At 37.3% G+C, this 12,448-nt stretch overlaps 2 protein-coding genes across 3 annotated transcripts in view; one reads left to right on the top strand and one right to left on the bottom strand.

Annotated features, from left to right (window-relative positions):
* Positions 1-5,071: 5,071 nt before the first annotated feature.
* LOC131770113 (uncharacterized) lies at positions 5,072-7,611 on the bottom strand. The gene is made up of 2 exons (XM_059085825.2): positions 7,361-7,611; positions 5,072-6,841 (listed from the first exon to the last, which is right to left on the bottom strand). The coding sequence occupies exons 1-2, from the start codon at positions 7,542-7,544 to the stop codon at positions 6,468-6,470; spliced, it is 558 nt and encodes a 185-aa protein (XP_058941808.1). The 5' UTR covers positions 7,545-7,611; the 3' UTR covers positions 5,072-6,467.
* A 74-nt stretch (positions 7,612-7,685) lies between these two features.
* LOC131770128 (E3 ubiquitin-protein ligase HECTD1) overlaps positions 7,686-12,448 on the top strand; it is a 30,996-nt gene continuing 26,233 nt past the window's right edge. For both annotated transcript variants that reach the window (XM_059085837.2, XM_066169435.1), the window contains exons 1-3: positions 7,686-8,307; positions 9,898-10,132; positions 11,124-11,351. In XM_059085837.2, coding sequence (XP_058941820.2) covers positions 8,168-8,307; positions 9,898-10,132; positions 11,124-11,351 — 603 coding nt within the window. In that variant the 5' untranslated portion in view covers positions 7,686-8,167. The remainder of the gene's footprint in view (positions 8,308-9,897; positions 10,133-11,123; positions 11,352-12,448) is intronic.

Genomic DNA, 12,448 nt, shown 5'->3' with positions numbered 1-12,448 from the left:
CCTTCCAACCACCAGACACAGAAAGCAAGATGGAAATCGAGAACCAAGAAGAAGAGGCCGGCTTAGTTACTAAACATGCAGGTTTTCAATATGCGCTAAGCCCTTTCGCTATCAAGATCTAAGGGCTTATCCTTCTTACTAATTTCCACATATTTGTTTGCTGGTGGCTAATGAGAATTTGGTTTTACATAAGGTCGAATTGACGAAACATTTTTCGAATTCTCATTACTTCAAAGGTCTGGTCTAAATGGTGTTTGAAAAATATTAAGAATGATATATTTGATAAAGACTCAGAGCAGCAAGAGGAAAAGAATAGCAGTGAAACCCTGCAGTTTCTCGCTGTGATTGAAGAAGGATATCAACTAGTTATGCAAGAAAAAATAATTTTACGAAAGCATTTTAATAGTTGAGAACATTTGTTTAAGTAACAACTAGTGTCACCTTTGGTTTGAGCTATAGATCATCCATACTGTTTAAACTGAACTATCCCCAAGCAAGTATATCGTACAATATGGATATCTTGCTTGGGGATAGTTCAGTACAATATATCGAATCCAAAATATAAAGAATCACCTAACAATAATTGTTGAAGCGTATGGTGAATTTTTTTAAATAAGTACCTAGGACTTCATGTAGCAGGATTCAATAATCATGTCAAGAACACTCATGTATGACCGCTATGCATGATTCCTCAGGGTAACCATGCCAAGTTCGCGCGCCTTGTGTTGCTTGTTGATTTCTATAAAAAATTTTTTTTCATACGTTTATAAATCAATTATCAGTTCCTCATACTGTCGTGACCATTCTTTTTTTTTTTTTTCTTTTTTGTTCAATGTATAATAAAACAATTTCTAGCTTCAGTTTTTGTGATATCCAGAATAATCAACGTCTCGGTAGGGGTTATCAGCCCAAGCCGAAGGCTAACGCTGATAACCCCTACCTCGACCTTAATTATTCTGGATTTCACAAAAACCTCATCCAAGAATTGTTTGTTAAACATTTTCGTTAAAAAATTTGAATATTTCCCAAACCAAGGTGCTAATGATTCTCTCATGGATTGTACACTTAGAATTCTTACCTCTAAATTAGGCTCACTCGATGAACTTGCCAGGAACAAAATGAAAATGTCAGCACGCAAATGACGCTCGTTAAGTGATTGAGTTAACAACCAATCAAGAGGAAGTTATATTTCTGATACGTGCTTGAGTATTTTTGCTGACTCGACAATAATCAATTCTCAGAAAATGATCAAATATTTCTCGGAAACCAATGATGTCATACCAGTTAGTTTTGGATGCCTTGCGTATTTTGCATAACTTCGAATTTTTCCCTCTGAGATGAAGGGAAAAGGAAATATTCTTTTTAGTGCGAAGTCTGTATAAATTCTGGCAATTCACGTAGTACGAAGAGAAGACGCGTTCTTAGACTTCTTCAAGCTCATGAGTCTTTTGAGTGCCAACCGATTTCTAATTAATATTCGACAACATTGTGTCACTTGCTCTAAATACGCCATACACAGTTCTTCATTGAGGCTTTTTTCCCAATGGGATTTAAAAAGCTCTTATGAAATTTCTAAAAAATGTTTGTTTATCTCCTTCTAATTAGAACATGATGAATGCTCAGGTTACGTCATTTCCTATTATTTGTTCACGAACAGCAAATTTTGATGAAGAAATCGGAAATCTCAATTTTGTTTCAAGCTAAGCCTTTTCCTTTTCTGTTTTAATGCTTAATCAGTCTTTGAGAACCAAATTAGACAGAATATAAGAAAACGTGACATTCTATCAGGGAGTCATTTCGATCAGTTTTATTTATGGAAATGTTACGATTTACAAGCTTTCAAAACCCAATGGGAGCTTAAAACTATCATTTATATGGTAATTTGATAACATTTTCGAGCGGAGTATCATATGACACGTTCTATCTTCTAAATTTTAACGTGAAAAGATTTAATTGCCCCGCTCACCTCTCAAGCAATACAACATACCACAAAGTCAATATTACAACATCCGCATCAAAAATTTTTTCAGCAACCTCGACTTAAATTTCCGTTAAGTATTACTGGTAATCTGTTCAATTATGAGTTCCTTTCAAGTTCTGAGTCCTTGTGCAATGACAAAAATGTCCCATACGATTTTTCTTGCTGAATTAAATTTATTTTTGTCAAGACTTTTTTTTCGATAGTTTGTTGTAGAGTTCAACTTGCGGAATTGGTCTTCCTTATTTCAAAAATCAGTTACTCGCCGTCTTTGTGGTAAACTTTAACGAGTCTTTTTTTTTACTTAAATTGAATAGATCCTTCATTTATGCTTCAGAGAGACGTTGAATTTGCGGAAGATAGTTTCATTATTGTGGATGGATATTCCAAATAGGAAGGAGCACGAAGAGAAAGAGAGAGACTGGGAAGTAGTTATGCTAAAAACTGCTACAGTTCGTCAAACAGTACAATAAAAATAATAATTTCTACATCTCATTCTTTGAAGACAAAAGGGTGCTCTTGTTGTCATTATTCGGAAAAAATCTACCTAAAGAAAAGAAAAACATTTAGATGCCTCCCTACTTCTTGCGCCAAAATTGATAACTCGAAGAGGAAAGCTCTAAGTAAAACCTTTTAAAGATATTGTGCCATCAAAGTCAAGTCCTCATAATAATTAATATCTTTAATTAGCGAAGCTCGGATAACATGGCCCGGCTAACCACGAGACCTCATTGGACTAAGTAAAGAAAGTATCTTTTTTATCTATATTTAAACATTACATCACTTATTTTTTTGGAGGCAGTTATCGAAGTGTGTTCTTTCGATTCGACAATAACAAGGCCTTTGGATCGAAACACAAGTGAAAATTAAATTAGCTCTGCGATTACTGAAAAAGCATATGGCACTGCCGTTTTTAAAATTATCAAAAATATATATTTATCCGTATGAGCATAATCGTCTTGTACTTGATGAGTAATGAACTAACCTTTATTCAGGTTATGTAATTCAAGCTGCCAATATTTACATAACAATTCTGAGAATTTTGGCTGGAAAAAACTATTTTCTCTATTCTTTTTAACTTGTTTTTCTAAAGGCGTGATGAGAAGTAAGCCGGATTGTGGTCACGCATAAACCACCCAAATCGTTTGAAGAAAGAGTTCGAAACTTGGTTTATATAACTGATTTGACTCTTTCACTTCTATGAGTGACCAAGACAACTTCAATACAATATCAAGAAGATAAGTGATGAGAATAAAGAAAAATATCAGTTAGTTGATCCAATACCAAATTCTCAGACTGAATATCATAAGATTGTATGGTAGAAAGTAAGGAGAATTACTTATGAGATCTTGGGGGTGAAAGGGTCCGGAGATGTGCTTTTGAAATAACGGTACCATTCTCGAATAAAAACATAGCCCAAATATTTCAAGTTGTCTTTTGCACTCCGTTCAAATCATAAATAACGTTAGTTATCCTTAACCGTTGGAATCCTTTGCCAAGTTGCTTATTCTTTGTTTATCCACTAGTTCTTGTGTTGTTCTATCTTTCCGAACTAACACGTGCAGTGTCCTTTTAAATAAAGGAAGTTTTGTTGAGTACAAAAATCAAAATAGCCAAAAATTTGGAAGTACTAATTACCTTGTTTCATCCCTCAGTCAAGTGCTCGGGAGGATGCAGGGATCTAACTTGTCGGTAGCTAAAACAATTGTGAGCAGATTTGTTTTCAAGGAAGCTTACTTATGTAACTAATTATAAAACTCGCAAATAAGAGGTCTTGTCTCGTGATTTACACGAGGTTATAAGAAACAATATGTCGCGGAACTGACCATCAAAAATCCAATTGACCATGACGCATTAATTTGCAAGGGTATGCTAAAGTGCACGACTTTTTCGTGCATTCAAAGAAAACAGACTTCGTACATCTTGAAACATTTGTCAAGTAGACTGTTTCCCAATCTATGACAATCTCCTCCATTCCAGACCATCTCTGCCCTATTTTTGGTCCGATTACGCCGTTTACCATTGTGATGTTTTTTCGATCAAGCACACTCATCATTAGTGATCATTATTGGAAACTGAATCAACAATGATCACGTGATAATCGAACGAGGACGTCATTCTCCCGCGGTCTCGAACTTCAAGTTTTCTGTTAACTCCTCAGTCAAGAGCCCTAATTGGTATATATATAGAGACCGTTACATCAGAGAGTTGGAGATGATCTAGGATGGCTTCCTTTCTACATCTTAGAGTATATATGTGTTGACTTCCAGTGTCAAATATTAATACGCGTACTAAGCCAAGAGAATAATTGAGAAAGGGACATTTTTCCTCATAGGTTCAATGCATACAGAAGATCCCGCGCATTTTCGCTGTGAGTTAAATTGTGTTCTTAACGTGTTGGTTTTGAGGATATTATACTGATTCACTCGAATAAACTGTTTGACTTCTAACAGTGGATAAGATCGGTTGTATTTGACTTGATTATTAGAGCAGAGGGGTATCTAGGGGTCTCTTTCTGAGAATTTCAATCATGGTTAGGTTATCTTTGCAGTTTAAGCATTGTCTTCGCTTCCTGATTTTCTTGAACATATCAATGTACAGTGTGACTTGGGAAGGTAAGGTTGCAGATTTTTTGTAATCCTGGGTGGAAAACAAAGTACCATGCCCAAAAACATCCTTATTACACAGTTACCCTTGGTTATTGTTATGATATTCATGACAATCCTATGTCAAGTTGATCATAGCCGGCGAAGAAAGGTTGAGTGGGGGATGTTTAGGCGCGCATAGAGTGCAATCGCGAGGATCTAGTTGCCTCAAAAATCATTACGATGGCGCTTCGAGCTTACAGAAACGTCCCCCTGCTCTGTTCACTTTTGTATGCCGGCCACGCAAGCTAAGACGGTTAATACTAAAATTGTATAGTAGCGCGAATAGCTGATCCTTCTTAAATTTACAATATGGCTGGCAAAACAGAACCACGTGTTTTCATTGGCCAAGGTGAGGTATGGTACAACTCAGTCATCCACACAACCCTTGCTGAACATATCACAAGCCAGCATATCTACCATAACAAAGAAAGTGAAACATTGGAATTTAAAACATGTTCATATTCAACATGATATTTACATTATTGTTGACAGGGATTTAATAAATGTGATTTTTTTAAATAAGTTCAACCTTTGAATAAAAGCCCTATGGGAAAATACTTTCACGTTAATAATAAATGCTACAGCCTTGTCTGCCAAATTTTTCATCAATACTTACTTTACCTTTAGAAAATACTGGTGACATGGCAAATGCTAAACATATACAAAAACATACACTGAAATGCAAAAAAATTGGCACCTGAATAGCATGTTCTATGAATGATGAGACCCAACAGCTTTATGGGAAATGTTCACATACAGTGTCCTATTCAATTCAAAGCTTTAATATCCCCCTCCCCAGGCAAGCCATGGGCATTTAACTGTGCCCATGGGGTGAGGAATTTGAACCTTTCCAGGCTGGGGTGGGGAATTGAAAAGGAGGTGCCAAATCTCTCAAGCAGAATACAAGCTTTAGGATGGTTGGGGCATTTGAACACAATTTTTTCCCCAGGTCAGGAGGGGGGGGGGGGGAATTTGAACAAACCAATCTTCAAAAGTTCAGTTGCCAGGGGGATTTTGAAGCCTCTAATATTCACTTCTCTTCTCATTCATGGAAAATATTTTTTGATGAAAACCCTTTTCTTCCAGCAAAGTTTGGATAGCTTCCATCATTCACCACATGCAACTAATGGTGGTGATTATTAACATCTGACCCATATAGGTGTAGGGGGGGGGGTCTCATCATTCATTGCAAAGGCTTTTTAGGTAACAACCTTTATGCAACTTAGTGTGTATAAAAGCTTACACAGAGTTCTAGCCAGTCAATGCTGAGGACTATCTCCTCTCACTGAAGTGAAAGGATTACCAGTAGCCCTTTAACTCCCAGATCTGATTGTTAATTCTCCCCTCTAGCTGCTACACATTTCCTTGTAAAATAGTTATGAGAATTTGGTTTTAAATCAAGATAACAACTTCAACCTGATAAGTTTAAGTATTCTCATTACCCGTTTGATGGATAATGTATGAATATTGTTGGGAGAAGTTACAGGTTAAAACATCACTTCTGGGAGTTAAAGGGTTAAGGGATATGAATTTCACAAATAAACATAAACTTAACCCTTTAACCCTTAAGAGTGACCAGCATCTAATTTCTCCTTACAATATCACCCCTGAATCAAACATGAAGGTCATGAGAATAAAGGAAATGATCACCAGCACTTCAATCAAATTCTTCTTGTCAGCACCTCAGGAAATGTATAGAGAAAAGTATGGAGAATGTACATACCGATGTTAGGTTACTGGTAACAAAAATTGCTCTTCCAAGTAAGGGTCTTCAACGATAAAACCGGTAGAAAGTCCGTGGTATATACATGTATGTTACAAAGCAGTGTGTATGTGATGTGCTATGCCATAAGTGGCCTGTAGACCTCCATCCCTGGCCTTTCCCAAGTTCCTGATTGCTGTACTACCTGGGCTGCTCTGTTTTGCTGCCAGCGTAGCTCCTCATGGTGACAAGTTAGACACAAAGGACGCTCTTCATGATTATCATAGTTGATAGTGGAGCAGAAAGCACAGAATACTCCAAAGCATCTGTCACATTGACGCACACACATCTCACAAACACTGTGTTCACAGAATGCACATGGCATAGAATCACCATAATGGTGACAAATCCAACATTGACAGGAAGAACTAGTCACAGCTGGTTGTAGTGGAGAAGTATGGACAGCATCCCTTTGACTTCTCTGGCTGTTCATGAGCACCTCAAATGCACAAGCTGAAAGGTACCATATTTAAAGAGTGATCTTTGGTTGTATTCCAGAAATGGCTCTACTTAAAAACACACAAGTTAATTTGTGAGTAAGCAGAATCAAATTCAAGATATTCGATAAAACCACCCTAAAGGAACGTACTACATAGTACTTACCAACTCCAAAATCCCCAAATTTTGTCATTTAGGGAAGGGGGGAAGTGCAAATACCAAAGCACTAGGCAAAATTTCTGCACAGCTGAGCCCCGTATTTTATTATGCATACAGTTCTTGGATAAAGGGAAAAACGGCGAAAAAACGATATTACCTTTAGGACTACAGCTTTGTTACGAAGAGTGCAGGGTTATACGGAAATCTTCTAAGCGAAGGCTCTCCTTCGCTTTCCAAGTGAAATCGGGAAGCGAAAAGAAAGCAAGACAAGTTACAAGTTAAAATTAAATGGTTTAAAACTAATGCGATCATTTTCTTCGAGTTATCCATCCTAGGCCACAAGTTTTTTTAAAAATATTGTCTTTTAGTGCGTACCAGTGATTGACGTGGAACTTTGATCAGTTGTACGTGTGGAACTGTCATCGCGCGCCATTACGCTTTCAGACGCCGGGACCTTCAAAGGTTGAGGAGACTCTCCAAATGGGCATCGACGCTTGGTCTTTAAACGGCTTAGCTCTGGTGATGTTGGAGGAGTTCTACAATCCAAACTCGGTTCCATTTGGACAAATTTCAGCCACAAAACACAGTTCTTCCCAAACGTTATCAGTTGTCACACACAACCTAAGAACTTGCCTGTAGGGAACTGGGATCTACTAAGTCCCAATCTCCGCGCGTTTATTCGACTTCTAAAAGAGGCTAGAGATTTTGTTTGTGCGAAAGTGTATCTGACAACATTACATTAATAAGAACGAATAACGAGCTAAAGTTTAAGCGCTATGTGGGCTGTAATGATCCACTATTTTCGGCATTAGATGTTTTCGAAGCAACACAGTTTCCTTTTACGTGGTAGAAGGCTTGATGGCGGGGTTTATTACGCGTTGTAATTCCTAATTGAGAAGAAATATTTGTCGGCATACGGCAGGAAACACGAGGAGTCACCGTGTAAAAGGTTGAGTGCATTTCCGTGACACGAAGTATCGACGACAATTCGTGTTGTTTTTGAGCTTCACTGACAAGTAATCCGCTGGAAAAATACTACAGAACGAACACACTTTTTCACGTGTTGACAACAAAGTTGAATATTCTTCTCACTCGAAAGCGAAGACGTCGATCGCCTTAGTTTTGGACCTTTGTCCTACGTGAAAAGTTTTATTTCATTTTGTTATTTCCCTGTCTGTGAAAATGGTAGACGTCGATCCAGACACACTGCTAGAATGGCTAAGTATGGGACAGGGCGACGAACGAGACATGCAGTTGATCGCGTTGGAACAACTATGTATGTTACTTCTGATGTCGGACAACATCGACCGGTGTTTTGAGAGGTACGACAGCTTTTAAGTTTTGGTAAATGATAGTGAAAACTATAACTGCAAAATTTGTTTTGCAATCAGTAATCACCCTTCGTTACTATTTCTTCGTTAACTAGTGTAGTATAGCTAACTGTTTAGTCCAAACCATGGGAAAACTACTTACGTGAGCCTTTTTAGAAGTAAAATAATGAGTTTTAATATAAATGACTTATTCGTGAAATTGACAATGGAAAAAGCTCATGTTTCGGTGATTTTATCGAGGGATTAACTTCATTACTCCGCAAGAAATCATCATACATATGCCTATAATAGTTTTTTCTTTAATCAATACGGGTTTTTAGATGATTTATTTCGCAACGATATGCAATTATTTGATGTCTGGTTGACAATAAAACGATCATAAAGACTGTATTGGTACAATGTGTCATAAGAGGCGATGATCTCAATTGAAGGCCAAGGCCTTTCACGTGATTAAATAATGAAAGAGTGGACAGCATTTATTTGCTTAATTTAACTATAATTAGAAAGATGTGTATATACGGCATTTATCATTTAAATTTCCTTCTTCGGCTTAACGTTGCAAACATAAGTATATTTTTCGTAACGAAAAGTGCTGAAAAGCTAATGTTCTGTTGTCTATTTTGCTTATATTGGCACTGGAGGAAAAAATCTGACTTCGATCTCAAGTATATTTTCATAAGGCTGCTTGAAATCAAGGCCTTCCTCTTCTAAAAATATTAGACCCAAGTGGAAAAATTCAGCCTCACATACCTTTTACACTTCTTACAACTGTAAACTGTGAATGTAATTAGTTTGAGGCAAAGAATGAAAGGAAGGATGGGGATTTCAGGAGTGGGGAAGCTTATCGAGGAACACCTATTTTGGTGTGGTTTAATGTGCCCACAACCCATAACATTCCAAAAGTTAAAAATGTGTTATATACCAAAAATATTCCTGATAATTAAAGGCTTCTAATATTTACCACCTTTAGTCTAGTACAGTTATTCTCTAATGAAATAGTTTTGTAAGAATTCATTGAACTGTCTTGAATGTTAAGAGTTTGTTGCAATATTGGAAATAGTGAAAGATAGAGATGTACCTTTGGATTTCTTTGTGATATTTTGCCAGCTTGGACAGGAAGTCATTTAAAGTAGTTCCCATCAGAAATTTGGAATGTGCCACACTATCAAAATATGCTCTGGCAAGGCTGCCAATCTGATTAGAAAAAATTATCACAAGCTTTCATTCTGAAAGACCTTTCATTCTAATGCAGTGAACTTAAGGTAAAGAGATCCAGATGTGAGACATGACTGGGTCACTGTGTTGTGTTCAAGGGTAAGACACTTTACTCTCACAAGGCCTCTGTCCAGCTAAGAGTATCAACAGGTCACAGGAAATCTGACCAAATGTTGGTAGGGTCACCTGGAATGGGGCTGGCTTCTTATTTAGGAAATAGTGGCAATATTTCCTGTAAATTTCACTTGTTTGAAATGCAGACTTTACCTTTCTGATGTCCAGGACCTGTCAAGTTTTACTTCTTAGTCATAGGTGCTTTTTTGGTTGATTTTTTTAGGTTAATGTTCTTCACTTTTTCCTTTGCAGCTGTCCACCACGAACATTTCTACCAGCTCTGTGTCGTATCTTCTTGGATGAGTGCGCACCAGAAAATGTACTGGAAGTAACTGCAAGAGCTATCACTTACTACCTTGATGTGTCAGCAGAATGCACCAGACGGATTGTTGCGGTGGAAGGAGCAATTAAGGCCCTCTGTAGCCGACTTGTTGTAGTTGATTTATCATCAAGGACAAGCAAAGATCTGGGAGAACAGTGTGTCAAAGTAAGTCAGGATAGAAAATTACATATTGCTTTGTTGTACATTGGTATTAACTTCAGCTTCATGCAGTGTGATTGTGCTACATTATACAACTGAAGGGTAATAAGTTCATTGCGCTTACGTAAAGGAAACGCTATTACGAATATGCTATATCATTTCGTGTTAAATTGAAATAAATAATTTAAAAAAAACCTTTGTTTTCCACATGCACTGGTATTACTTTGCAATGTTTAAAGAGATTGTGGAGATATTTTACACCAGTGTTTGAAATTCTTAACTTTCATTGAGGGTTAAGACATATTTCACTAAGAATAAAGGGGTAAGTTTCTAAAGAAACTGTGGTGCTGCGTCAGTGGGAGAGTATAGCAGGTAATTTAGTGTTAACAACTGAGTTGAAAACGTAAATTAGCCACCGTAAAGGGTAAAAAAGCTGACGTTTCGAGCGTTAGCCCTTCATCAGAGCGATTCTCTCTGACGAAGGAGACCCCTGTGCAATCTTCTGTGCAATCGCTCTGACGAAGGGCTAACGCTCGAAACGTCAGCTTTTTTACCCTTTACGGTGGCTAATTTACGTTTTCAACCCAGTTGTTAACACTAAATTACCTGCTTCACTAAGAATAGTTTATTGATATTTTGAGGTTAGGTCAGATTGCAATAAGGTTACATGCTGGTGTGAAGGGCTTTGCAACAAAATGCTGTGTGTGTGACTGCTACTAATTCCAAAAAAAGTCTAGTAATTCATTTGCTCACTGCTCTTTTACCAGCACTAATTCAAACCAGTTTCAACTTCAATGATCTTTTTCACAACCCAAATTCTGTTTCAGGGGTAGAAGTTTTCACAAACATTCTCACTGTCACACGCAGTAAATTTTTCTAGAAACTTGTTCTCAAGTTGTCTTGCAAAATGTTACCTTGGTGCCCTTTTACTATCAACCAACTGCCTTTTTCTTTTTGTTAGATGCAAGTCGAAAAATTTCTATACTTTTCTCTTTAGGTTCTGGAACTTATATGTACTCGAGAGGCTGGAGCTGTGTTTGAGGCAGGGGGTCTCCAGTGTTCACTGACATTTATTGGCGAGTTTGGGAGTTCTGTGCACAAGGACACTCTACATTCAGCCATGAATGTAGTGTCCAGGTTATGTGGAAGGATGGAGCCACAAGATTCTAACTTGGAAACTTGTGTCAAGTCGCTTTCAACTTTACTGAAACATGAAGACCCATATGTAAGTAATAAGTGTTCAGACAGATTCTTACAGTTGTGTTATATAACTCTTTCACTTTCATGAGTGACACAGGTGTAATTTTTCCCTTAAATATCAATAAAATACTGAGCAGACAAGTAGTGAGAATAACAAAAAATATATTAGTTATTTGGTCCAGCACCATATTCTCAGAACTACCCATAACATTATAGGAAATCACGAGTAGACAGTAAGGAGAATCAATGTTGAGATCTTGTTGGTGATAATGTTACAAATGACAGTTGGTTAATAGATGAAAGTTTTTTTTATAAATGGGTTAAGAAGTTGTGTTATGGATAGCTTCATGTACAATACCACAGCTCTGAATTTAATTGCTTGTTGGTTCCCATTTATGTTCCTGGGAGTATAGAGGCAACAATATTTTATTTAGTTTTGTACATAAAGCTTTTCAGACAGTTTTAATTGTTTGTATTTTCCCTTGGTTTAGTCTTACTTGAACTTAGGGTAAAACACCTCACAATGTAAACCCTACTATGTGCTTTATTTTCTGAGAAATCAAGGAAAAGTTATAGTGGAGCTCACAGAGCATAGCCTCATAATTATACAAAATAGTAGTAACCCATCAAGCCAAAAAAATTCAGATGTATGACCACACAAGGTGCTACTTTTAACATGCATGGTCAACTGTACCGCGAGCACACCAACGTTACGGCTTTGTTCAGTAGTCCAGTGGTCAGTACACTGGGCTCTGAGTTGAACAACCTCCGAGTCGAACCTCCAAAAAATGCAAGCTCTGCTTTTAAGCTTGGCTAAATCTATATATTATTTTTGATCCTGAATTATTGCCAACCACCTTTGGAACAACCACCCAGGAGTGCAATGCAGAAACTAGTAGACCACTTTGTAATTTAGTATTAACAACTGAGTTGATATTCAAAGCTGACATTTCAATCATTAGCCCTTCATCAGAGCAAGGGACAAAGGGGTAATGCTACAAACTTTGGCTTAAAAACTCTTTACGGTGGCCAATTTTCATTATCAACTCAGTTGTTAATACTAAATTTCCCTGTTATGCTCTCCCACCAATGCAGCACCATTTTTAGAAACTTATCCCCTTT

This window comes from Pocillopora verrucosa, chromosome 7 (assembly GCF_036669915.1).
Source record: "Pocillopora verrucosa isolate sample1 chromosome 7, ASM3666991v2, whole genome shotgun sequence".
Classification (NCBI taxonomy): domain Eukaryota; kingdom Metazoa; phylum Cnidaria; class Anthozoa; order Scleractinia; family Pocilloporidae; genus Pocillopora; species Pocillopora verrucosa.
The sequence above is the reverse complement of the archived record's forward strand: the minus strand, read 5'-3'. Positions and strand labels throughout refer to the sequence as shown.

Bases quoted from the DNA above. Each gene is read 5' to 3' on its own strand.
- LOC131770113 (XM_059085825.2), bottom strand. From the start codon at position 7,544: ATGGAACCGAGTTTGGATTGTAGAACTCCTCCAACATCACCAGAGCTA. The intron at 6,842-7,360 runs GTACGCACTAAA...GGTACCTTTCAG, and splicing joins AAGTTCCACGTCAATCACTG to CTTGTGCATTTGAGGTGCTC.